The sequence below is a fragment of the Triticum aestivum genome, chromosome 7B (assembly GCF_018294505.1).
Source record: "Triticum aestivum cultivar Chinese Spring chromosome 7B, IWGSC CS RefSeq v2.1, whole genome shotgun sequence".
NCBI classification, from domain to species: Eukaryota; Viridiplantae; Streptophyta; class Magnoliopsida; order Poales; family Poaceae; genus Triticum; species Triticum aestivum.
The window spans coordinates 276,092,153-276,119,380 of record NC_057813.1 but is presented as its reverse complement, the minus strand read 5'-3'; the positions used below and the strand labels follow the sequence as shown (position 1 = coordinate 276,119,380).

At 47.0% G+C, this 27,228-nt stretch overlaps 1 protein-coding gene across 6 annotated transcripts; it reads right to left on the bottom strand.

The window, feature by feature from the left end:
• Positions 1 to 554: 554 nt before the first annotated feature.
• On the bottom strand, positions 555 to 25,363 carry LOC123159880 (probable apyrase 6). Of its 6 annotated transcripts, XR_006479913.1 has the most exons (10): positions 24,758 to 25,360; positions 24,189 to 24,301; positions 23,995 to 24,102; positions 12,187 to 12,238; positions 11,714 to 11,908; positions 1,752 to 1,849; positions 1,407 to 1,606; positions 1,239 to 1,324; positions 994 to 1,125; positions 555 to 923 (listed from the first exon to the last, which is right to left on the bottom strand). XR_006479913.1 is itself a non-coding variant. In XM_044577688.1 (9 exons), exons 1-8 carry the CDS (start codon positions 25,311 to 25,313, stop codon positions 1,249 to 1,251), a joined length of 1,398 nt encoding a protein of 465 aa, XP_044433623.1. In that variant the 5' UTR covers positions 25,314 to 25,360; the 3' UTR covers positions 555 to 1,125; positions 1,239 to 1,248. The 6 variants fall into 6 exon arrangements, 4 of the variants coding, with proteins under 4 accessions (XP_044433623.1, XP_044433622.1, XP_044433624.1 ...); XR_006479912.1 differs by having other exon boundaries at positions 994 to 1,324; positions 24,758 to 25,358; XM_044577688.1 differs by having other exon boundaries at positions 555 to 1,125.
• Positions 25,364 to 27,228: the final 1,865 nt, after the last annotated feature.

Here is a 27,228-nt window from a genome sequence, read left to right as displayed (position 1 = left end):
CGTGGTCTAGGATAAAACTAGGGTGAGGTCCTCTTCTATGGTGCCCCTAGTACCCCTTATATAGCACAGGCTAGGAAAGGCTTCATGTTGGTGTGGTGGAGGCGTGGAGCATGCAAGGATACGAGTGTTTCCTGGTCCCTTGATGTTGTACGGTGGCAAGCCTCCTCCTGAGGCTGTGGTGCTTCTCCGGTGCCTTGGGCTTAAGGGGGCCACTAGAGCAGCGATGGGAGACAACCCGTTGATAATTTGACTTTTTACCAAAATTGAAGGTTTAACAAAGTGGGGTCGATTCTGGTGAATGAAAATAGTGCCGATAGGTCTAGTGAAAGGAAATTTCGTCTGAAATCCCTTTGAATAAAGAAGCCGCTTATCTCAACAATAAAAAGGAATGAAGAAGCCGATAGATCTTTGGCAATAATTATTAACAGGGCAATTTCTAGCTCATCGTTTTAATGCCAACAATTTGTTTACAAAATTTTGATATACTGATATAAATCAATTTTCGTGCAAGATAAAAAGGATGACCAAAATTGGTTTGCAGGTAGTAACAAACATACACATGAAAAATTGGTCTTGTTTTGGAGATGACCCAAGAGTATTCAACGTATTTCGAAGATTTCAACAACACACAACTTTCAACTACATTACAAGTAATAATATGGTACTCACTCCGTCCAAAAATATAAGATCATTTTTTACACCATCTTCGTATAAAAAAATGATCTTATATTTTGGGACGGAGGGAGTACCAAATAGAGCATTAAGCAACTATGCTCACAAGTACTGCAGCAAACCCAAGTCGTTGATCTTACACTCAGTCCTGTTCAGCAGGGCAGCATGTCGGAATTTCAACAACCCATGCGTGATGCACCAGTGACCGCATTAAGCAACTATGCTCACAAAAGGGTTGCTTACACCCGGTCCTGTTCAGCAGGGCAGCATGTCGGAATCATACAATGGCCACTGGTAAAAAGACAGGTCAGGAATATTTACATATGCGATCACTGCTGCTCCATCGCAGGAACAACTCCCAGCGACCAGGCGCAAGGCTCATCGGCTGACCCTTGTTATCATCTGCCGGCCTCTCTCCATGTCCTATATTGTCTTGAGGTGAGATCTTTTCGGCTTCAGGATGGAGCACACCGTAAATATGACCACGGTATTAATGAAGATAAGTGGCACCAACCCAGGAAAGTCATACATAGTAGTTTAGATACGAAACTGATGGATCTACGTACTCTATACGATTTAGTTTTTCTGCACAATGAAAGCGCCCAATGCCCAGTCAACTGGCACACCCCGAATTTGATTTGTAACATCAATGCTGAAACAGAACAAACACTGTAAATAACAAATTGTAAATACTGGGTGATAATATTAGTTAAACGGTAAAAAGGGGTGCCTACTTCTTATGATCCATGGGCACTTTTAGAGTATCATGCAGTAAGGCCACAATATACACTGAGGAGAAGCAAAAAAGGAGCAGTTCCCCCTTATTGAAAGAACGGTACTTCCTTTTAATGTTTGATGACCAGTCCCCATGGCAAAATTGCTCTCCAGCCAGCATCAAATCAGAAAGAAAAGACTTCGAACGGAGCCCAAAGAACTGTCAAGTGATAAAATATTCAACATTATCTCTGCAACAAAAATGACTGTCCTGTGTTGAACTGTCAAGTGATAAAATAGCCTAATTATGTAACAAACACAACTTTCTGGAACACCTAAGTACACAAGGGAGGGAGAGACCAAACCTTCAAGGTATGGTAGAAATTCTCGGTTGCTAAGAATTTTCCTTCCAGGTCTGGTACAAATGCTGCTCCCAGACGACAATCATGATATATACATTCCTCTGCGAAGGGAGGAAATGTTTAGTCTCCTTTATTACAGTATGAAATAAATGGAGAAAAATAAACCATGTTAGAACTGTACTCCATGATTCGATCGAATGTTAAAAGCATAATCGTATTTGCAAGTTTTGTATTTGGAATGTAGCAGAATTACTGTACTTAGCAACAAAAAATGTCAGAGCATCATGCCGATCAGACCATAGCAAAAATGTCAGGAACCAGTAAAGTTTTTGCCATCCATTGTCAATCATCGGTATTTCAGAGGAAGCCATTTGTAGAATCACCTTTTGCCTTTTGGTATACTAGCAAATATGCCCGTGCGTTGCAACGGGAGAGAAAATATTTTTTTATCTGAGCCGCTATTTTCATTTCGATTCAGTTTTGATTTTGACTCGTCATATTGATGGCGTGTACCCACAGCCCCACCCAGACAGCATCTAGACGGTGCCGCTCGACACTGAGGAAAGTATTGATGGCGTCTATGAATTAAGTCTATTTAAGAAAACCTATATGTGTCACCGTCACGTGCAGCAGATGGAACACAAATTGATATCCTACGTATCGGTCCCAATATTAACATTCATATAAAAAGTGTTTGTGTATTCACTACAAAAAGAAGTCTTGTAGTTTGTTGGTAAGTATGCGCGTGGATTAAGTTTGCATCCTAAATAGTATTTTAGAAATATTTAATAGGTAAAATAACATCTATTCAGATTCTACACATTTTTTTAATCAAAATCCATATATAACATGTTTTTTTTATAAACTTCTCCTCCTTTATTCATTCATAAGTAATGCAGCATCTTTTACAAGTAGGGGGATAACCTCATCAGGGGCGTTATCCATGCAAACTCTCGGAGGAGAAAACCTAGCTAACCTTGCTAGTTCATTAGCTACTCCATTACGCTCTCTATTACAATGATCATAAGTGACATGGGAAAAATCTAATGACATGTTAATTTTGAAGTTAGGATTTAGAAGATACGATTATTTAAAAAACATTTATTTTAGATGGACTGTGGGTTGATTAAAGCAAATATCAACAGGTTTTCTGTAAAAATGTAAAAAACGATTCGGCCTGACTTAAAGGTGGATTGCGGGTTAATTAGCAGAAAAGACGAGTTTTTTTTGGTAAAATGCAAAAAAAGCGGTTCGTCCTTGCAACTTAAAGACGCACTGCGGGTTAATTACTGAAAAAGGCAGGGTTTTCTGCAAAATGTGTGACAAACGGGCAGAAGTACTCCACCCTTTATTAGAGGCAGGCAGAAGTACTCCTCCCTTTATTAGTAGGCAGGTATATATACAGATATAGATTCTACATATGCAAGCTAAAGCAAAGATTAATTTTCTTCTGTATTCAATAATGTAAAGTTATGTAGTCCATTGTCTAAAGTTTTCTCCTCAAAAGCACTACACATCTTAAACTCAAGCAGCTCTTATTTACAGTGGAAATATTTGCTCGGCATAGTCACACATATCTTGTAAGTCTTACATCAAGAAAGGTAGAAGGATATAGACGAAGTATTAGAGCATCTCTAGCCCTTCCCGTAAAAAGCTTTAACTCCCAAAAAAACAGATTTTTTATGGAGTTAAGAGCATTTAACCCTTCCCTAACTCCCAAAGCATTTTAAGGAGATCCCGAAAAACACCCCGTGTAGATTTGAGCAGATTTGGCGTCCTACCAATCCTCTCCATCGCACTCTTTTCTCGCAGGCTGAAGATAATGTACATGATGGCCAAGGTTGCTCAATAGAGTTTGTAGATGATTTTTCTGCTCTAGATGGTGAAGGCGCGTGTCACCCTTCATGACCGCCCTGACCAACTCATTTGGAAGTGATTTTCTACTTTTCCATTTTCCTTCTTGTTTATCAATGGAGCCTTAACGGCATCTACTCCGCGCGCAGCGGCTACCTTGCATCATTCCAGGGATCTTCGGGCTGCGATGCTTGGAAACTTTTATGGAAAAACTGGGCTCCCCCACGAGTCAAGTTCTTCATGTGGCTTGCCAACCTTGACAGATGTTGGACCGCGGACAGATTGCAACGGCGTGGCCTCCAGCACCACCCGCGTTGTGTCCTATGCGACCAAGAGCCAGAGTCCATGCATCACCTCATGATCACCTGTCCGTTCTCGCGGCAAGCTTGGCACGAGACCCTCTCCTGGCTTCGTATGACCTGCCGGCCGCCGGACCAAGACAACTCCCTCAACGACTGGTGCCTACATGCCAAGCACGCGACTCCACGAACGATGCGGAAAGGCTTCGCCTCGGCGACACACCTCACGGCCTGGTTGATCCGGAAACAGAGGAACGCCTGCGTGTTCGACGGCGCCCAGTCCTCCGTTGCTGAACTCACGGCTAGGATCAGAGAGGAAGCGACCCTTTGGGTGAGAGCAGGCGCCACATGCCTAGGCGTAGTCTTACCGATGACCTGGGACGTCCACTGATCCTTTTTTTGGTTTGAACCTGTAACCCTCCATCTCGGAGGCTTGTACTGTTGACCCTCTCCCTCTTTTCAATGCAATGAAACGCAAAGTCTTTGCGTTTTCTCGAAAGAAAATGGTGAAGTTGGCAAAAGATGGTTATTCCTGTAAGTATTTATTTCCTGCCGATCCAACATACTCTATATCCAATTATCCATTATCCATTATGACAGTACTGTCGGTATGCCAAACTGTGAAGTAGAATTTGAGCAGCAGGCTTCAGAGTGCTCACCCTTTATACTCTGCATAGGGCATGTTAAAGTTAATTCACTGCCTAGAGCTGATAGGTTCAATCACATGCGGGTCCATGTTGTAAGTCTCATTTGTGCTCGAGTAATTGAGGTTTGGGGTGGTCTCAGTTCGTGGATTACTGACAGTGAACAGTTCTGCTAAGATCCCAGGGGCAGTGAACAGTTCTGCTAAGATCCCAGTGACAGTAAACAGTGCTCATCAATTGCATGTAGGCTTGATTCCACCTGGTTTTGTTCACGTGATTGACTTGTCTTTATTTGCTGGATCGTGGTACACTGAAAATGTTCAAAATTGATGGTCTAAACACACACATTTCTTTTATTTTCACCTCCTGATTGTAGTTGATAAATGCCTCTCGTCGAATATGCACCTTCTGGAAATCTTCTATACGTGGAAAGATGAAATTAAGGATTTCCTGTTATAGAAAATCTTGACAGTACAGACATTAAAGATAATAGAACATGTGATTTAGTAGTAATATATAGGCTTTCATAGTGATTGACTGGACGTTTAGTTTGTTAATTGCATTGACTTGCTCAATTTGTTCTGCAGAGGGTAAAGCAGTATGACAAAGTATTTTTTTAGTACAGCAAAGCAGCTTCTTATCATGCACGTATATCAGTTGTACAAATATTTCTTATATCATTGTATTTTAATCATTAGTTAACATTATTACAATTTTCTTGCCCTTTATTGTGCCATAAGTACATAACTCACCTGCCTTTGTTATCTACCCATTCTGTGATGTTAATTTGGTGCTTAGCAGGGCTACCGTAATCTTGTGACACTATAAAGGCAATTGCTTCTATGGGCTGTTACAGGATTGCTTATGGTAGAAATCAGCAACAACGCCCGGATTATCTGTTCAAAATGGTTCTGATTGGTGACTCTTCTGTTGGTAAATCAAATTTGCTTGCAAGATTTGCTAGCAACCTTGATCCTTGTAATTTCAAGGAGCTAGATCATTTTATTTTGAGGGAATAGTGAGCTAGATGATTAATGGAACACATATTTATTAATGAGTGATTTAAATAACCGAAGGAGGTTTGGTGAAGCTTTCAAAATAATTGTGATCTATCAACTCTGGTGAAAAATGAGAAGTACTCATGCATTACTTTCGGAAACCAAATATCCTTTCACGATTTAGACTATCTCAACTACCTCATTATTCATTGGTGGCATGTCAAGAAGACTGTCTTACTTTGATCCCTGAGTTGATGAAGTTACTTGGCTAGCAGGTAGGCGGAGTTATGACATTAGGCGGTTGACTGGAAGGTTCTCAATCCCAAGAAAGTAACGAAGAGGACCAAGATCAGACATAAGGAACTGTTCACTGAGGCGAGCCTTGACAAAGGCAATGTACTCGGAATCGTCGCCAATGATAATCATGTCATCAACATATAGAAGAAGAAGAGTCCTACCACGAGCAGAAAGGTGGGCAAACAACGCTGGATCATGAGCACTGGGCAAAAAACCAGCGGCTGTCACCACAGACGTGAAGCGCTCAAACCAGGCAAGGGGGTCTTGCTTAAGGCCATAAAGAGAGCGACGAAGACGACAGACCATGCCATCAGGAACAGAATACCCAGGTGGCGGCTGCATATAAACCTCCTCACGCAACTCACCATTTAGAAAGGCATTCTTCACATCAAGCTGAGACACGGACCAATGGCGAACAGAGGCCACGGTAAGAAGTGTACGGATAGTGGTCATATGGGCCACGGGAGCAAAAGTCTCATCATAATCGCGACCATGCTCTTGCTGAAAGCCACGAGCCACAAGACGAGCTTTGTAACGCTCGAGAGAACCATCAGAGCGAGTCTTTATCTTATAGACCCACTTACAAGTGATGGGCGAGCACCGGGACGAAGAGAAACCAGATCCCATGTGCCGGCGCGCTCAAGAGCAGCAATCTCCTCTGCCATCGCAAACTGCCATTCAGGATGCACAATAGCATCTCGATAAGAAGTCGGCTCAAGAACGGTCGCAAGACCATAGTGAGAAGAAGAATATCGGTCAGGGGGCGGACAAGGCCGAGAACGAAGACCATAAGTCGGTTGAGAGGAGGAAGACGACACACCATATGTAGAGGGCACATCAGTAGACTCATCCACAATACGTGGACGGCGAGTATAATGAAAAGGAAAGGAGGAAAGAGGTGGAATCACTGGAGACGGAGACGGGGAATGTACCGATGAAGGTGGAGAAGGGAAAGATATCGGTGATGAAGGTGTAGAAGGTGAAGGTATCGATGATGAAGGTGGAGAGTCATGTGATGAGGGTGGAGAAGAAACCGTAGGAGTGGACGGTGTCGAATCTGCAGCAGCAGGACGAGGAGTAGGAATACTGGGCACAGAGGGAGGTGTATCCAGAAACGTAAGAAAAGAGATATCCTCTGTGGAAAAGGCCGAGGAGGATGGACGCGGGTAGAAAGGACGAGACTCATCAAAGGTCACATCCCGAGAAATACGCATCCGACGGCCGATGGGATCCCAACACCGATAGCCCTTACGCTCATCACTCTATCAGGGAAAGACACACTCAACAGACTGAGCGGTCAGTTTGGTGCGTTTATGAGGGGCAAGCAAAACATAACAAACGCAACCAAACAAGCGAAGCACCGAATAATTAGGAGAGCGACCAGAAAGACGCTCGAGAGGAATGCCACCCTATAGAGTAGCAGATGGTTGAATGTTAATAAGATACGTGGAATTAGTAACAGCCTCAGCCCAGAAGTGAGGCGAAAGAGAGGCGTCGATCATCATCACACGCGCCGTCTCAAGAAGGTGACGATGCTTGCGCTCAGCCACACCATTCTGAGCATGAGCACCAGGGCAAGAGAACTGAGGAAGAGTACCTTGCTCAGCAAGAAATCCTCGCAGCACATGGGAGATATACTCACCAGCTGAATCTGCGTGAAAAACACGAATAGGAGTGGAAAACTGGGTTTGAACCATGGCAGCAATTTTTTGTATATAGATAAGACCTCACTACGAGACGACATGAAATAGATCCAAGTATACTGGAAAAAATCGTCTATAAAGATAATATAGTAGCGATGACCCCCTTTCGAAGCGAAGGGAAGCAGACCCCAAACAACAAAGCGCATGAGATCAAAAGGGCGCTCGGACACCGACTCTGTGAGGATAGGGTAGCTGAATCTGCTTACCAAGCCTACAACCCAGACAATCCAACGAAGCGTTACCGGAGACAGACCCCAGAACACCGCGATGAACCAAAGCCGAGAGATGAGAACCACATAAATGGCAAAGACGATGATGCCACTGTTGAAAAGAGATAGTAGATGCACAACACAGGCTGTGAGACTGGCAACGGGGGCAGCGGAAGGAAGACGTAGCCAGTCAAGCTCCCAGAGACCATCAGAGCGTCGAGGGCCAGCACCAAGTAGAGCGCCCGTGCGACGATCCTGGACAGAGCACGAATCGAAGTCGAGGATGACCCTACAACTAGAGTCAACAATCTGATCACCAGATATGAGGTGCGTGGTAAGTCGAGGAACATGAGCGACAGAGGGAACATGAAATGAAGAAGTGCTAAGAGTGCCTCAACTAGCTACAAGGAGGGGAGTGCCATCAGCCGTAAGAAGATGAACAGGAGACTCAACAGGTCGAACGAAGGTCAACCTAGAAGAATCATGTCATATGAAAAGATGCTCCGGTATTAAGAATCCATGGGGATGTACCTAAATGAGTAGAAGGTGGTTTCTCAGTGCGAGAAGAGTCAGTCACGGAACCTGCAAAACTTGTCGGTGAAGAATGCCAAGTAGCAAGCAGAGACTGCAGCTGCGCAATCTCACGAGGAGACAGGGACGTGGCGGAAGTGGACGAGGTAGAACCACCTGCCAATAATAAGCAGTCTCCACCACCCGTGGAAGCTGTGTGTAGAGTCGACCTAAAGTAGCGTGTCGACGTAGAGCCGTATGTGGAAGCCACTGTGGGAGTCGACATAGAGCAATCACCGTCGCGCGCGAAAGCCGCGAGACTCGACGTAGAGCGGTCACCGCCGCGCGTGGAAGCCGCAAGACGAGTCGACGTAAAGCGGTCACCGCCGCGCGCGGAAGCTGCGAGAGTCGACGTAGAGCGGTCACCACCGCAGGTGAAAGCCGCGAGACGAGTCGATGTAGAGCGGTCACCGCCGCACGCGAAAGCCGCGAGACGAGTCGACGTAGAGCGGTCACCGCCGCGCGCGGTGCCGCGAGACGAATCGACGTAGAGCGATCACCGCCGCGCGCGGTGCCGCGAGACGAGTCGACGTAGATGGGAGTGCCATCAGCCGTAAGAACACAACCAGCTGAAGACGCCATAGGTGACAACGTCACAGATGGACAAGCACCAAGTACTGACCGACGACGTATGTGCGGGACGGGGTCAATGTAGGGAACATCGTCGAAAATCACCGGATAGCAAGGGCAAAAGACGAGTCCAGACGAGAGCATATTTTTAACTCTCTTTTTTTCTCTCTCTTTTTATATGTAACAAGCAGCAGCAGAACTATCAGTTGACAGCCGAAAGAAGCCTCTCGAGTAAGCCGAACAGGACAAGCTAATCACGGCCTCACGAAGGCCCACCACCAGCCCAAGGCAAGTTGATCGATCTAAGTCAAGGCCTCACGGACGTGGAAGGGTAGCAGTCACCCGAGACCGATGTAGTCCACGCACTCGGCGAGCAAAAGAGATGCGGGGGACCGAATGGAGTGGCAGGGCGGCTCGATCCGACAGGGGGTAGCAGGTCCAGCCGAAGGTGAGGGGATCCGGCAGGGGTAGTAAAGACCGGCGACTGGGCGGCGGGATCCAGCAAGGGGCAGTCGCAGGCCGAGGAGATCAAGCAGTCGGCCGTCGATGCCGGAGTCAGCAGCGGCAGGTCAGCACGACGGCCAGGCGCAACGGGGTCAGGAGTGCGACAAGCTGGGCGGCGCAAGGAAGCGCACATGGGTCGACAGGGAGTCACGGATCCGGCGGCTGGCGGGCGGAATCCGACAGAAGGCGAAGACCTACAGGACGGATGGCCAAAGCTTCACGCGGCCGCAGCGAGCCTTTACGGGAGAGGAGCAGCCGATCGAAGGTAGCAGTCTAACAACCCAGATCAGAAGGAATTGGGGCAGATCGAGAGCCCCCTGGCGGCAACTGGATCGAGACGGACCAGATGAAAGGGATGAGCAACGACGAGCACGAGATGGATCGAAATCGAGAGCCCCCTGGCAGCAACTGGATCGAGACGGACCACATGAAAGGGATGAGCAACGACGAGCGCGAGATGGATCGAAAGCACGAGTTGCTCGGAAAAAAACTAGAGCTCTAATACCATGTTAGGGAAATATGCAACTTTATCGTATTAGGAGGCCAAAGCCATCATATATACATGTACAAGAGAATGCCAAGAGGCTAGAATACAAAATGCCAAAGGCCATCATCAATATAACTCTTAACATAAGCCACCATGCTTGATTACCTTAAATTCTTCACCTTGTTCAATTTTTCTGTTAATATGGGCCGGTGCTCCAACACATGTAGTTGTGTATTTAGCATCAACCGGTATAATTAAAAAGCATATATTTGAGGCTCATTAGATCCAAGAACCAAATTCTTCCCTACTAATTGATCAAAAATCACTTCAGTTACGAATATTCAGTTCGGTGCCCGGGCTCATCTGCACTCGGTGAACAGCAAATTCATAAACGGAACTAAAAAAACAGAAAAATCTGAAGAAAAAAATTAGGTGGAAGATGTTCCAACGCATGATATTCGTGCCAAATTTCAGCTTGTTCGGACATCCGAGGAGCTCATGGCAAAAAAGACAAAATCGGTCAAAACAGTATGTGAACAAGAAACTTTCTTACAGTTCCAAAATTTGTCTTCTTTGCTGGGAGATATTGAAATGCCCAAACTCCATGAAATTTGGCAGGGACTTCACACATATGAGCATCTAGATTTACAAAAAAAACGGATTTGTTTTATATTTTTTTACTATTTTAAATGAATTTACGGTTCACCTCGGGTGCATAGCCAAAACGCTGTGTCCCTTCAATTATAACTAATATGTGTTAATTCGTGCAAATTTAACTTGTATAATCTAGATGTCATGTATTACGGAAATTTCTACTCCCTCCGTTCCAAATTAATTGACGCAACTTTAGTACAAAGTTGTACTAAAGTTGCGTCAATTAATTTGAATCAGAGGGAGTGTCATTTTATTGGACAACTGGATGGGCACAGCAGCACGTGCCATCATGGTCTAGTGACCTCAACGTCTTGCAGAGATCTCTATTTGCAAGGTTAGCTATCAAGGAAGCTCCTCCATGCAACTATGAAATCAATGGCTACCAGTACGATATGGGCTACTTTCTTGCAAGTACGATATCGGCTACTACCTTGCAGATGGTTGTCAGCACCATGGACATGGATCGGATGACAAGAGACGCCAGACAAGTAGGAGGGAATTTGGTAGAAGGTACAGACATTTAAACGAGTGTCGGCCATGGGCCATGTAAAGACTTAAGAGTGGTAGGACGTGCCGGCATAGCTAGGAGAGAGTGAGTGGGTATATAACCCCAGCGACCCTGAACGGCTAGTTCAGCGAATGTAATAGTGACTTAATATTCTGAACCCAGTCTCCTTCCCTCCCAAGTTATCATTCCCAGTCTCAAATTCCCCTCTATCCAGTATTGTGTTCTCTAGATCGAGCTAGGGTTATCACAATGGCATCTGCCGCTCATGGGCCACATTTGTGAAAACAATTCCACACCCACAAGGCAACAACAGATCTCACTTTGCATTGTGTCAAGAAGCCGCGAGAAAGAATGTTGAGAGAGCATTTGGATGTTGCGAACTCGCTTTGCAAATGTCCGTGGACCTCTTGTGTATTGAGACAAAAAGACATTGTAGAAGATCATGACAACATGTGTGATCTTGCATGAAATGACCATAAAGGATAAGAGAGGTCAAGTGGTGAACTATTGACTTTGACTACAACGGTTCATCATCAGGCAAACAGAATCATGATATTCCTCTAAGTGCATTGAAAAATCGAGAACTGTGCAAGCCTCCCAAAAGCCTCAAATTATCGGGAGTTAAGTTTGAGGAGAAGGGTTAGAGATGCCTTAAGAGTGATACCTACCTTGTCCTTTCTGCAATAATGTTCTCACCACAGATCTACACTCAGAGAAGTTGCCAACCGCATGAGCAAAATGTTTGTAGTCAGCCTTGGACTCGAGAACACTAGCGGGAAGTTTAACTGGTCCCGCCATGCGTGAAAATCCCCTTGGGGTGCAAGGATCTCTGTATGTAGCTTGATGAATTAAATGTGTGGACACTGCAAAATCAAGTAAAGTTTAAGTACAAAAAAGAATTGGATTGGAATTAGCTTTCCAGGTTATCTAGCCTAATATCATTAACGTCGTCATTAAAGTCCCAACTCCCATGCACATGGCCAGGGAGATGAACAAAGAAATAAAAACAAGCATGATCATACGAAAAGAGTCATGTGTATCATCTAAATCTTGGAATGGAATGCAGTATAAACCATATAGATCATTAGATGTGTGCTCATGGAACCTTATTAGCAACTACAAATGGATTTAACCAACATACTTGATTTAAGGGGTGTGCTCAGCAAATCATGGAGTGATTCATATGCTACATTCTGGAAATAGAATAAGATATAACAGTTAGCACTTCAAGAATTGCAGCAAATAGGCATTTAACATTTAGTACATAACAAAGAAGATTGTAATTAGGTGCCAGATTGTAGTTTACTTATTGGAATCTCTGCTGCTATAAAGCAAGAGTTTCCTCTCCCATCCCGCCCCCTCCAACCATCCCCCTACGTAGAAAAATAGCAAAAAAAGAGGGGAAAACCAGCACACGCACAACCCCATCGATCCTAAGGAATCCAACCCATGCACGACCCAACAAGCGAGTTCATCCAACCACACCGCTGATACTCCTCCCCCATCCCCGTGCCGCTGCTGCAGCGCTATGTGTCACCATCAGTGCCACCAACTTGTTGCTTGTCGGCCGCGCGAGCTTCAGTGCATCACAGTTGTTAGAGCATCTCCAACAGGCGCCGAACGCGCCGCGCGCAAAAAACTGGTTTGCCGCGCGCCCATCGCCTGGTTTGGCGCGGCGCGCAGCGCTGGCTCCAGCAGCTGCGCTAAAATGCAGCGCGCGCGCCGCTCCAGCAGCGCGCAAAAAATGCAGCGCGCACACAACATTTTTTTTATTTTTAGATAAATCGGAAGCATAGATAAATAAAAACTAGATAGATTGCATAAATAAAAAAATGATACAAAGGTATTTTACATCGGTGCAACTAGATAGATAGTTCGAAAGCATAGATAAACTACGGCGCAACTAGATAGAAACTACTCCACGTCGCTATCATCATCACCATCATCATCCTCGTCGGTGTCGTCCGAGGTATCGAGCCATATGTCCAACCAACGATCATCGTTTTCCGTGAAGAACGACCTCCCACCTGCTGCAACGATATCCGACTGCGCATTCGCCAATGCCTTCCGCCGACGCCTGTCCAACCGCGAATCGTGGCGCCTTCGCGTGTCCTCCTCGCAGCGCCTTGCCCAGTAGGCGACGTCCTCCGGGTGGCGCCGGCGCCACTCCCCCATGACCCGCTCGTCCTCCTGGGCGACGAGGAGGTGGCGCTGCCGCTCAACGTGCTCCGCACGGTCTTCTGTCGTGTTAAGACGAGGCGGCGGGGCGACGTCCAGCGCCTGCTGGAGCGTGTAGACGTCCTGGAAATTCATCTGCCCACGCGGCCTGCCTAGGCGCCACGCCGCCGCGTCGTACGCGCGGGCGGCCTCGCGCGCCGTCCCGTAGGTGCCGAGGCCGAGCCGGAGATCGCCAGAGCGTATCTCGGAGTAGTACCCGCCGTTGGGGCGCAGGCGGACGCCGCGGAAGCCCGACGCTCCTCGGCGGCGCGGCGGCATGGTGGCGCGTCAGTGGCGGGCGCTGGAGCGGTGGAGGCGCGCGTGGCAGAGGAGGAGGAAGAGGAGTCGTGGAAAAGGCGCATGGCAGAGGAAGAGGAATCGGAGTCGTGGAGCGCGCGCGCTGCCGCCTTCCCGCGCGCGCGAGTTTCCCGCCACCGCTGGAGCGCGGCAAAACATCCCGCGCGCGCTAAAAGCTGGTTTTACCGCGCGCGCGCATCTTTTGGCGCGCCTGTTAGAGATGCTCTTATGAAAGCAACTTGGTATTATCTCAAGGCCAAAGCCATCAAGTACATAAGGGAGGCCAAAGGCCAGAATGCAAAAGGCCAAAGGCCAACATAAATATAACTCTTAACACACCCCTCAAACTCATGGTGGATCCACAACACTGAGTTTGGAGAGGTAAAAACCATGTTGCGCTCTAGTCTGGGCCTTCGTGAAGAAGTCCGCCAACTGTAACTCGGAAGGCACATACTAAAGAGCAATAACATGATCTTGAACACCAGCGTGCAGAAAGAAAGCATCAACCCCAATATGCTTGGTAAGCTCATGCTTCACAGGATCCCGCGCAATACTGATAGCACCTGTACTGTCTGACAAGAGGGTAGCAGGTGAGTAACAGAAACACCAAAATCCTCAAGCAGCCATCAAAACCAAGTCACCTTTGCCGTCAATAGAGCCATAGCTCGCAACTCGGCCTCTGCACTCGAACGGGAAACTGCAGTTTGTTTCTTTGTCTTCCATGCAATGAGAGAACCACCAAGAAAAACACAGTAAACAGATAGTGAATGACGATCCGAGGGATCACTAGCCCATGTAGCATCCGAATAGGCCTGGAGCTGTAGTGAGCTGGAACGGGGAAAGAAGAGACGGTGAGAGATCGCGCCACGAAGATATCGTAGAACACGAAGAAGGTGACTGTAGTGAACCGAAGTGGGAGCGAAAACAAACTGACTCAGAATATGGACAAGGTAGGAGATATCCGGACGAGTGACAGCGAGACAGACAAGACTCCCAACAAGATGATGATAACGCGTCGGATCATACAAGGGCTCACCATCAGAAGCACGAAGATGAACATTGAGCTCCATAGGAGTCTCAGCGGTGCGCTCATCAGTAAGGGCCGCACGAGCGAGAAGATCCTGGATATACTTCTCTTGGGAAATAAAGAAGCCATCAGAGGTAGAAGAAACCTCAATCCCAAGAAAATATCGAAGAGGACCAATATCCGACATACGAAACTGCTCACTAAGTACAAAACTGCTCACTAAGACATGACTTGACAAAGAAAATGTACTCAGAGTCGTCACCAGTGATGATCATGTCATCAACATATAGAAGAAGAGTCCTACCACGAGGAGAAAGGTGGACAAACAACGCTGGATCATGAACACTGGGCGAAAAAATAGCGGTAGTCACCACAGAGGCGAAGCGCTCAAACCAAGCACGGGGGGCTTGCTTACGGCCATAGAAAGAGCGACGAAGACGACAAACCATGCTATCAGGAACAGAATACCCAGGTGGTGGCTGCATATAAACCTCCTCACGCAACTCACCATTTAGAAAGACATTCTTCACATCAAGCTGGTACACAGACCAATGGCGAACAGAGGCCACAGCGAGAAGTGTGCGGACAGTGGTCATATGGGCCACAGGAGCATAAGTCTCATCGTAATCACAACCATGCTCCTGCTGAAAACCACGAGCCACAAGACGAGCTTTATAACGCTCAAGAGAACCATCAGAGCGGGTCTTAATCTTATAGACCCACTTACAAGTGATTGGACAAACACAGGGAGGAAGAGAAACAAGATCCCATGTGCCAGTGCGCTCAAGGGCGGCAATCTCCTCTGCCATCGCAAGCTGCCATTCAGGATGAACAACAACATCTCGATAAGATGTCGGCTCAAGAACGATCGAAAGACCATAGCGAGAAGGAGAATATCAGCGAGGGGGCGGACAAGGCCGAGAGCGAAGACCATAGGTCGGCTGAGAGGAGGAAGACACACCAGAAGTAGAGGGCACATTAGTAGACTCATCCATAACATGTGGACGACGAGTATAATGAAAAGGAAAGGAGGGAAGAGGTGCAACCACAGGAGGTGGAGACGAGGAATGTATCGGTGATGAAGGTGGAGAAGTGGAAGGTGGAGAGTCATGCGAGGAGGGGGAAGAAAAACCCGTAGAAGAGGACGGCATCCGATCTGCAACAGCAGGACGAGGAGTAGGAATACTGGGCATGGAGGGAGGTGTATACGAAAACGTAAGAAAAGAGATGTCCTCCGTGGAAAAGGCAGGAGAGGATGGACGCGGGTAGAAAAGACGAGACTCATCAAAAGTCACATCTTGGGAAATACGCATCCGACGACCGATAGGATCCCAACACCGATAGCCCTTTATGCTCGTCACTATATCCAAGAAAGACACACTCAACAGACTGAGCAATCAGTTTGGTGTGTTCACGAGGGGCAAGCAAAACATAGCAAAGGCAAACAAACAAACGAAGCGCCAAATAATCAGGAGAACGACCAGAAAGACGCTCGAGAGGAATATCACTCTGTAGAGCAGCAGATGGCTGAATATTTATGAGATAGGTGGAAGTGGTAACAGCCTCAGCCCAGAAGTGAGGCAAAAGAGAGGCGCTGATCATCATTGCACGCGCCGTCTCAAGAAGGTGACGATGCTTGCGCTCAGCCACACCGTTCTGAGCATGAGCACCAGGGCAAGAGAACTGAGTAAGAGTACCCTGCTCAGCAAGGAAACCTCGCTGCGCATGGGAGATATACTCACCAGCTGAATCTGCACAAAAACACGAATAGGGGTGGAAAACTGTGTATGAACCATGGCAGCAAATTTTTTGTATATAGATAAGACCTCACTACGGGACGACATGAAATAGATCCAAGTATACTTAAAAAAATCGTCTAAAGATAATATAGTAGCGATGACCCCGTTTTGAAGCAAAGGGAGCCGGACTCCAAACATCAAAGTGAATGAGATCAAAAGGGCGCTCGGACACCGACTCGCTGTGAGGATAGGGTAGCTGAATCTGCTTACCAAGCCTACAACCAGACAATCCAGCGAAGCATTACCGGAGACAGACCCCAGAACACCGCGATGAACCAAAGACGAGAGACGAGAACCACATAAATGGCCAAGATGATGATGCCACTGTTGAAAAGAGCTGGTAGGTGCAGCAATAGGGGCTGCGAGACTGGCGCAGGTGGCAGCGGAGGAAGACGAAGCCAATCAAGCTGCCAGAGACCATCAGGGCGTCGACGGCCAGCACCAAGTAGAGTGTAGTGCAGAGTGGTTTCCCCTGCAACTCAGATCTTAGCAGTTGTCATCCCTGCTGTGGTTCCTTCGTGGCAACCGCCGATCATGAGGCTCATGGTCGTTCTCTCCAACATACTTATCATGGAGATCATGGTTGTTCTCTCCAACATACTTATCATGGAGCTCATGGTCGTTCTCTCCATCATGACAAAAAGTATGACCCTTCCTCTCTGACTGTCGCGATCTTCTGGCAGATCAGTCTCAATCCTGCTTTTCCTCCCACCCCTCCTTGTCTGGCCCTCCTTTGAAGGATGATCCATTGAAATTAGTACACGCAATGAATGCTCTTCAGTGGATGCCTGTTTTTGTTCGCAACTGTTGCTTGATCTTCAGGTTTTGCTGATTGTCACCTCCACAATATATATGGGGGTTTGCACAGTTACATAGTCCCAGAGAACTGGATCTTTCATCTTTCATATAATTTTGTTTCCATGCAAATTGAAACAGAAATGTCAATTATTGGGAGAAATCAAACGGTACTACATTAGCACAATAGCATTGTTCACCTTACATGAATGTACTTGCTTTAAGATTTCAGAAATAGAACGTCAAAGAGAAAGTATCAAAGCTCCATAGAGTCAAGGACATTATTACAGATGGTAGGCCAGAACAGAAATGTCTATAATAGTTACTTTATAAAGACATGCCTACAATAGTTACGTACGGTTGACGGTTGAATATCAAACTTGATATGTGCTTGATATTCAACAAGAACAACAACAAAGCCTTTAGTCTCAAACAAGTTGGGGTAGGCTAGAGGTGAAACACGTAAGATCTCGCGACCAACTCATGGTTCTGGCACATTGATAACAAGCATCCACACACCCCTGTCCATGGCTAGTTCTTTGGTGATACTCCACCTTCAGATCTCTCTTTACAGACTCCTCCAATGTCAAGTTCGGTCTACCCCAACCTCTCTTCATATTCAAGACAAAATATTTTACTCAAAGTTCAACTCAAAAGAATAAATCCGGTTAGCATTGAACTATTAATAAGGTAAAGGTTAGGAAATCCAAATAGTACATTATTTATAATGCATGTGCACTAGATAATAAAAATCAAATAGCACTTGATGCGCATATAAAGATGAAAGTGCATCCTATTCCCCTAATTTTGGTAATTAATGTCGACATATCTCAAGGGACTAGTGATTATCAAGTCTAATTCAGATTAGGTCCTAAGAGATGCAACAAGGGAAATGAATAACGACCCCTAAATTCTTCGACGACAAGCATTGGCCAATCTAAGGACTTAGCTTTTACATTTTTGTGATCCAAGATCACATTGAGTCAATAGGTATGCGATATCGAAAGGGGATCAAGGTTGCTAGGCCAAGTTTCTTTCTCCATGTGCTTAAAGAGTAAACTCCCAAAGCCCTTAAAAGGTCCCACTTTTCCCACTATCTCTCTGCATTTGCACTACCCGGAGCCTCCGAACTATTCCTCTTCAGATCCTCCAAACCACTTTCAGAGATATCCGTTGCAAACCCTAGTCCTTTGGAACTCCCGGACAATTCAACCTCCAAAGCACTTGCACATTTTTCTTGTACCGCTGGGACATTCCAAACAGTCTTTGGTCAAAATTTCCTAATGACTTCCAAAAGCATGCGTAGTTGTGTTGTTGCTCAGTCAGAGCCTCCGAACGACATTTGGTTGGACCCTCCGAACTATTTGAAAGTTGCCCCTTCTAGTTTTGTTCGATGATTTCAAACTAAACCTTCAGAGCCTCCGAGCTTCGCCAAAAAAAGTGCATAGTGGTCCCATTTTTTGGTCCATCCTATTTATACCCCACCTATTCCATTAGTTCACTCGAAGCAACTCCATTCAAATCTCATTTTCTCAGAAAGAACTACCCACTCCTTGTGATGGGTTCAAAGGGATTTCGACTCCAACTTTGAAGCCACTCCTTTAAGCTCTAACCTCCCTCCTTACTTTCCACTCCTTCTCTACAATGCAAAGCCTATTTATACTCCACCTATTCCATTAGTTCACTCGAAGCAACTCCATTCAAATCTCAGAAGAAACTACCCACTCCTTGTGCTGAGATCAAAGGGCTTTCTACTGCAACTTTGAAGCCACTCCTTTGAGCTCTAATCTCCCTCCTTACTTTCCACTCCTATCTCTCCAATCCAAAGCCCCAACTTGAGAGAGATTTGAAATGTAAAGGAGATTATATTTTGAAGCACAAGAGCAAGGGATTCATCACCAAGCAACCTCAATCTTGTTACTTTTGGAGGTTGTACGCCTCAAAGATCAGCTAGGTGTTTTGGGGAGCCTTCAAGGTGTGAAGGAACCAAAAAGTTTGTGAAGATCTACCCCGAGTGAGGCTAGATCTTTGTGATATGACATGTTGGCATAGGTTGGTTGCTCCTTCGGGGAGATCTCGTAGGTGTAGTCTGTGGAGCTCGCAACCAGTATCTCCATAATCCTAGTGCCATGGGAAAAAACTTCACCAGGCATCCCCATGTTTGCATTCTCCTAACCTCTAGTCTTTACTTGTGCAAGCTTCATTTCAACTCTTACTCTTGTAGGCTTGCCTGTGTAGGGTGTTTTAGGGAACAGTAGAAAAGCTTAAAACGTGCCAACGTCTAAAATTTGGAGTAGGCACTCCTCATTCGTAGAGGTTAAACTTTTAGTAGTCTATCCACCCCACTCAAGACATTTCAAAACCCGCTCAAAGAAAATTAGCAAAGAATTTCCTTGAAGAAATATAGCTATAAAATTTCTCCGAAGAAGTATATAGTGGGATAATATATAACAAAGAATATTCCTGAAGAAATATAGTTGATTAGTAAAACTAATTTCAAAGTTAATTATTGTTAGTAGTGCATTTCAACTCAAAATTATACAAGGGATGCACAAAGGCGAGACAAGCATGACATGATGACAGTCAACAATGAAAACGATTCGAGAGTAAAGCAAGACAAGAATGGCCGTTAACAATGAAAATGATTCAAGAGGAAGGAACTAGTGTTTGTCTGAGTTATATTAACAAAATAGATCAACCATTTGTCTATTTTTGACATAGTTTACCACAAGTAAACTGATGTGAACAAGCTTGTGACTAACACTTTTTGGTTAATTGCAATAATTAACCAGAAGGAGTTATTGACCCACACGAAGTTATGCTATCAAATCACCTCAAAACTTGAGGAAGTAGACGCCAATGTTGATTTTTAACTCTTGTAAGGTAGCTTTTTCATATGCATGAATCAACCACAACATCTACTAGAGTTCACACCTTTAGGGGCATGAACAAGCCACCTAATCTACCTTTGTTTGCTTGAAGGCCGAGTTAGTATGTCCTATAAAAGGTGGGGGGGGGGGGGGGGGGGGGGGTACCCCATATGGCAAGGGAGAGTTGAACGATGTATTGTTGTAGCCTTGTAGGCTTTTTGAGGGCCAAGTTCCTTGTTGTAAGAGTACTATTTGTTAAACACTTGTATGTGGATAGGATCCATGTGGTTCAAACTTGTATTTCTTTCTCTTTTTTTGAGGGAACTTGTATTTCTTTCTTAGGTTGTTATGCAAGGCTTTGTGTCAGTTTGCGTCGTAGTAATTACTCCCCCCCCCCCTATTTGGCATGGCATGCCACTTAGGAGGTCAACAATAGTCCAAGAAAGCTCCGACAGGTCCAAGCAAGCCACCCCAGTCAGCGAAAGTCCAAGTAAAGCTTCATGGTCAACAAGACAAAGAAAGAAGGACATATAAAAGAATAAATCAAAGATGGACGCAAATGAGCAAAAAAGACCAAGTCCAAGCTAGAAACCCTTTCTATAGTGGAGGGAATCCTCCCCTATTGGGCCTCCGCCCCTCCTAGCCAACTAGAGGCCTATGGGCCAAAGGATAAAAGATTACCTAGTCCTACCCTCCCACCACCTCTTTTCAAGGGTAGCCTTGGTCATTTGTCAAGGACCCCTAGGCTATATAAGGCCCCTATGGGCATGTAAATCACTCACTCCCTACTTGAATGAAGTCAAGAGGGTTAGTCTCTCTTCTCCCCTTTTAGCTCCCTCCGGCGAGCTAGCAAGGTTGAGCTCGGACCTAGTCAGGCTCAAACTAGTTAGGGGTTGTGGGACTCCAGAAGCAGAGAAATTTCAAGTGTCCCGTGCGTCGGGCACTACTCCGACCACTTTCGAGAGTCACGGACCCAGAAATGGCGGGCACTCTTAAGTGGCACATGCATCAAGCACACTCTCGTGGACCCTTACTCATAGGATGTAGGTCGCACTCCAACAGGGCGACTGGACCTATTTAAAGAACATCGTTCTGACACTTTGTCAGGTGTACGACGACTTTCGCAATAAGGCATCCACACGTCCACCAACTCATACTAACCACATTGCAAGAGGCACCATTAGTGATAGTTGACTCTTGAACGCCAACATTGGTGCCGACCATGGCGAATCCTCGCCGTGTGAAAAGTCATTGACCCATGAGGAAGATGGCATCGCCTAAATCAAGTTCTGACCGAAGCCGAAGGCAAGGAAAGGTAAGGCATGTCGACACCGTAAGGTGAAGACTCCTCGAAGGCACCTCATAATCATGCAGATCCTCGACGCCGTACGGAGTCGCGTGGATCCTCGATGCCATGACCCCGTTCATCTTCACCAAGATTGGAGTCGTCGCGGATTCTCGACGCCGCTTCGCTCGGAGTCGTGTGGATCCTCAACACCGTGACCTCGCTCGTCTTCACCAAGCATGGAGTGGAGGCCACTCCGCTCAGAGTTGCTCGGCTCCGTAAACTCGAAGCTCATCGCCCTTCAAAGCCGCGGCCAAAGTTTGCTCCCACTCATGCCCGAGACTGCAACGCCTTTGTGGCTCCATCGCCTCGATGTCGCGACCAAGTTTTCCCTCATCACTATGGCCAAGTCAGGCGAAGGGAGCTGCAACACCAGCACACCTCCGCCAACTTGAAGAAGCCCGGGAGTCGGGCACCACTCTCGACAGCCCTTCCCCATAGAACATAGGTCTCTCTCCAACGAGATAACTGGATCTATTTAAAAAATATATGGTTACGTCACTTTATCGAGTGTACCGCGACCTTCGCTATAAGGTCGTCGTACACCCCTTGTCGTTGTTTGTAATCTCTCAAACTAAGTTAGTTATCCTAACTTTATTCTCTAGACACCATGAAAGATTAGCCACCCCCTACAATGCTCATCATAAACTAAGAGAATACATGTTATATGTTAAGGAGTATTAGTATTGGTCTAGGAGTCTGTATTGGGCCATGTTTCATATCTTGTACCCCAAGTATTGTGTAATATATAGATATATGCCCCTTGGGCTATGCAATAGAGATAAGTTGCATCCATAACATGGTATCATGAGCCCAGGTGTTGGCCGCCTTGCTCTGTCCCGTTTGAAGCCATTGGATCGGGACTCTCCATGCAGGTCGTTGCCTCCCCCATCGAGTTGCATCACCACCCTCAATCTCTGCTCCAGATCAAAGGAGCCTCATGTCCATAGTGCACAGGTTGCTAGCGCTCATTGTGTGCCCGCGTGTTGGAGTTCTATTACATCAACAACTGCCTCTCTAGATCGGGCCGAGCCACACACACACTTGGATCAAACTCGTCGCCACGCGCATGTCCTGGTCGTTGCCATAGCCTCCCCTTCAATCTGGTGGCGCGGCCGATGTCAGGCCATTGCGTCGCTGCCTTTCCTGGTCGCTTATCGAAGCCGCCGGCACTCGCTGCTTGCATGCCTGGTCGTTGCAGCCCTAGGTCGGACCGGCCACCGGGTTACCCATGCCCACACTCCCCTGCCACTAGCTCCTCACATCCCCACGTGTGGCTCTCTAGAGCCTGTCTCCACCGCACGACCGGCCGACTCCTATATCTGCAAGCCTACTCGCATATTTCCCCATGTGAGGTTATCTCCTCCTGCTAGCATGTGGTGCTTGCGTAGCTACCTACTGCCCTTGTGATGATGTCTTGCCGCTAGCATGTGTTGCTTGCATGGATGCTTGCTGCTTTGCATGTTGGCTCTTCCCTGCAACTGCTTGTTGTGTGCGTTGTTGGTTGTTATTTGGTCCACGTGCGGCTCTTCCTTGCTCTAGTTGGTGTGCTAGTTGCTTGGTGATGCGGCCTTCCTTGCTATCGTGCCCTATTGTAGTTTAGTTGCTTGTTGCCTTATGTGCTCCTTGGCTTTAGCTCTTCCAAAAAGCCAGTTACAATGTCGTTTGTCTCCAATGATTCCTCGTCGGTGGTTGTTTTGTCAACTCCGTCTAATTGTTGCTCGTCACTGCTACTCATCAACATCTCACGTGTTGGGCCTCCTCTGCAGCTTCTCATGCATACACAATGCCTCTTGCATCTTTGTCTCATGTGTGCTTCCTAACTTCTAGCTCTATATTTTCCGTTGCGTCCACCAAATCCGTTGTTCTTTCATGTTTCTCATGTTAAGTTCTACCGTGTTTCTCATGTTATGTGAGTCTACCACACCTTCATCTGCCAACCTCTTTTTCTGGTCCTAGTCCTTTCTATACAACTTTTGTGGCCTTTTCCCATCCTTGTTGTTTTTATAGGATTTCCGTGGCCTCCTTTTGCATTGTCGGTCGACACCCATTCTCTTGCCGCCGAGCTTCTCTCACCGCCGGTTTTCTTGGGCTATGATTTTGTGTGCAATGCTTCATTCCCTTGATGTGCCATCTTCTTTTGACAACCCATCTTCTCTTGATGCTTATCTTGTACTCCCTCCGTCCCATAATGTAAGACGTTTACACTAGTGTCAAAAAACGTCTTACATTATGGGACGGAGGGAGTATCTTCTACTAATGTGATGTCTTACTCTGATGCGCCGTCTTCTCGTTATCCTCTTTGGCTTGACTCAACGGGTTTTGAAGACACTCCATGCTACGATGACACTCAAGACACGGATTTTGGATTATCATTTTTTTTCTAGTGTTACGTCTATTGCATATGCTTTACACTTGAGGGGGTGTTAAGGACTACTAGTATTGTTCTAGCAGTCCGTATTAGGCTATGTTTCCTTCCTTGCCAAGTCCCATGTAATATATATGTGCCCCTCGGGCTATGCAATAGAGGTAAGTTGGATCCATAACATATACATAGTGGTGAATCCACAAGAAACAAATATTTATGTACTGAAATCACCTGACCAAGATGTAGAAAACTGTGGCTGTACAGGTTATATGTGATATCGCCGAACTTGAACACGTGGGAGAACTCCGGAGGCATAGGTTTATCGGTGGCGAACGTTATCTATTAATCATGAATACCACAACAGTAAGAAACCCGAAAGGTTTACTGCAAGAAGTAATTTCTTAGCATGAAAATGGTAACGAGACCTGAATAGAAGCCCCACCAAGCTCAATTATCCCAGTAGTATCTTGTCTAGCACCACCGAGAGTACCCAATGCATAATTTGCCGCAACCCATGCATAAATCCCTTCATCAGCTCCTGCGCAGCAGTTTAAAGTGGATTAGTAATCACCTTAGTGGAAATAGAAAAAATTAGTGTGTCTAGGGCACATCTAGATGTGCCCTAGTTAGTGCACATCTAAGTGAGTAAATCAAGCACAAAGAGGAAAAGAAAAAAGAAAAAGAAAATATCCACACGAATCTCCAAGTAAGATCAATGACATAGGGACTTAGATGTGCAATACTTATGGCACATCTAGATGTGCTTTAGCAAAACTGAAAAAAATACCAATCTTTTTCTGCAGATAAACGGCACGCTTGTCCTGATTCAATGCAACCCCGTCCCAAACACTAATCTATCAAATGCAAAAACATGAATTCAACATATTTCCATCCATGAATATACTGATCTATCGCATGCAAGCACTGCAAGTCCGCACATTTCGACAGCATGTACTCAAACTGAGCAGTTTTATACTTCCATTCTGTAACATACCTGAGATCATAGTGGCCCACTGATCCTGGAAACGGAAGCCTGACCCCCGAAGCAGCTCCCTGCATGACTCCATGATCGCTTCAGCAGTCGTGACATCAAGCAGACGGACTCCGGCCGTGGCCATGAGTCGCACCTCGGTGTGAACCCAACTATCCCGCGGCACGTGCCGCCTTGCGAACTCCAATAGCGGGGCGATCGACAGGCCCCCGCTGCCTGGGTCGGCTGCGAACGAGGACAAACCAGGGGTGGCCTTCAGTGACGACGTGCGCGACCAATCCAGCTGCAGGAGCGCGCCCGCGTGGTAGGTGATGACGTGGACGCGGCTCCCCGTGCTGCCGGCGTCAATAACGATGCCATAGCTGAGGGGCGACGAGCGGGGGAGGAGGAGCGCGAAGGCGGTCGTCGCGAGGAACATGAGAGAGCCGGCGAGGTGGCGGCGGCTGCTACATGAACTGGATCGTTGCCGTTGGGCAACCATCTTGGATGCGGGGGTAGGAGTTAGGGTTTGTTCCAGTGCTTGGGCACGCGGCTCGACGCGGGCTTTAGTGCGGCACATCTAAGGCTAAGGCTAAGAACATGTCCAGCCGTTCGCCCCGCGCCGAAAAAGAGCGGCCTGGGGTGCGTCAGCCATAAACCCGGCGCTGGGGTTCGGCACCCAGCCGTCGTCCCCAGGCGTCAATTTTAGCGCAATTTTCGGCCTAAATATATTCAAAAACGACCTGATATTTGCGTGAATCGGTCTATATTTGGCGCGGTTCGTTGTGTTTCGACGTGAATTTTGACATACAAATAAAAATCAATTAGTTCGTCACATAGTTCGGCATGTATCGGTGTGTTTCATCACATAAATTAAATAGTAAAATAAATAGTTCACGCCATCAAATAGTTTAACAACAAGTTTCATCACACAACATCCCCGGCCTCGTCCTTGAGCCTCCATAGGTGCTCCACCAGATCGTGTTGCAGTTCTTGATGCACCTGTGGGTCTCGGATCTCCTGACGCATATTGAGGTAGTCAGTTTAGTTTGCCGGTAGCTAGTGATCAACTTGGGCAAGAGGACCCTGCTTGTAATATGGTTCAGTGTCAAACACTGGCTCTTCCTGCTCGCTCTCAATGATCATGTTGTGCAAGATAACACAACAAGTCATGATCTCCCAAATTTGATTTTTCTATCAGGTCTGAGCGGGGTACCGGACAACAGCAAATCGAGATTGGAGCACACCAAATGCCCGCTCGACATCCTTCCTGCAAGCCTCCTGGATCTTCGCAAACTAGGCGTTCTTGCCTCCTGGCACAGGGTTTGAGATGGTCTTCACAAATGTCGACCATCTCGGATAGATGCCATCAGCTAGATAGTACCCTTTGTTATACTGCCGTCCATTGACCTCGAAGTTCACCGGAGGAGAATGACCTTCAACAAGCTTGGCAAAGACTAGGGAGCACTGCAGGACGTTGATGTCATTGTGAGTTCCTGGCATCCCAAAGAAAGAGTGCCAAATCCAGAGGTCCTGTGTGGCCACTGCCTCAAGCACCACACTGCAACCGTCTTTGGCGCCTTTGTATAACCCCTGCCAAGCAAATGGACAGTTCTTCCATTTCCAATGCATGCAGTCGATGTTTCCAAGCATCCCAGGAAATCCTCTTGCTTCATTCTGTGCTAGGATCCGAGCAGTGTCTTCCGCATTGGGTGTTCGCAAGTACTGCGGTCCAAACACTGCCACCACTGCCCTGCAGAACTTGTAGAAACACTCAATGGTGGTGGACTCGGCCATGCGCTCATAGTCGTCGAGTGAATCACCGAGAGCTCCGTATGCAAGCATCCTCGTAGCTGTCGTGCACTTCTAGATTGAGGTGAATCCAAGTGTGCCGGTGCAATCCTTCTTGCACTTGAAGTAGTTGTCGAACTCCCGGATGGAATTCACAATCCGGAGGAAAAGCTTTCGGCTCATCCGATAACGACACCGAAATATTTCCTCACCGTGCAATGGAGCGTCGGCGAAGTAGTCCGAGTAGAGCATGCAGTCCTTCCAGACGATACCGGTTCTTTGCTTTCACCCGCCCAAGCGCCGAGCCACCTCGCTGCGGCTTTTCACTGCTCGCGAGCAGGCTGGCGAGGGCGGCGAGCACCATGAGATGCTCCTACTCCTGGACGTCGGCTTCGGCTTCCTCATCCAGCAACGCCGCAAGCGCCTCCTCATCTTCGGAGTCCATCACCGGGCCGGGCAATTCACCGAACACCTTGTGGGCGAGGTGGGCGTAAGCCCGTCGGTGTATAGGCCCTACGTGGGCGGAACGCCGGAAAAGGTGCCCGGGCAGCGGCGAAGAGGCTGCCTCGGCGAAACTCCTTCTTTTTTCCCGGCGGGAGATGGTCTACCTAGCTGCGGCGGGCGGTGGTCGGCGCCGGGATCGGTAGGGTGGCGCAGGGTGGCGGCCGAGCGCGGGGGTAGGAGGCGAATCTGGGCGGGTGGCT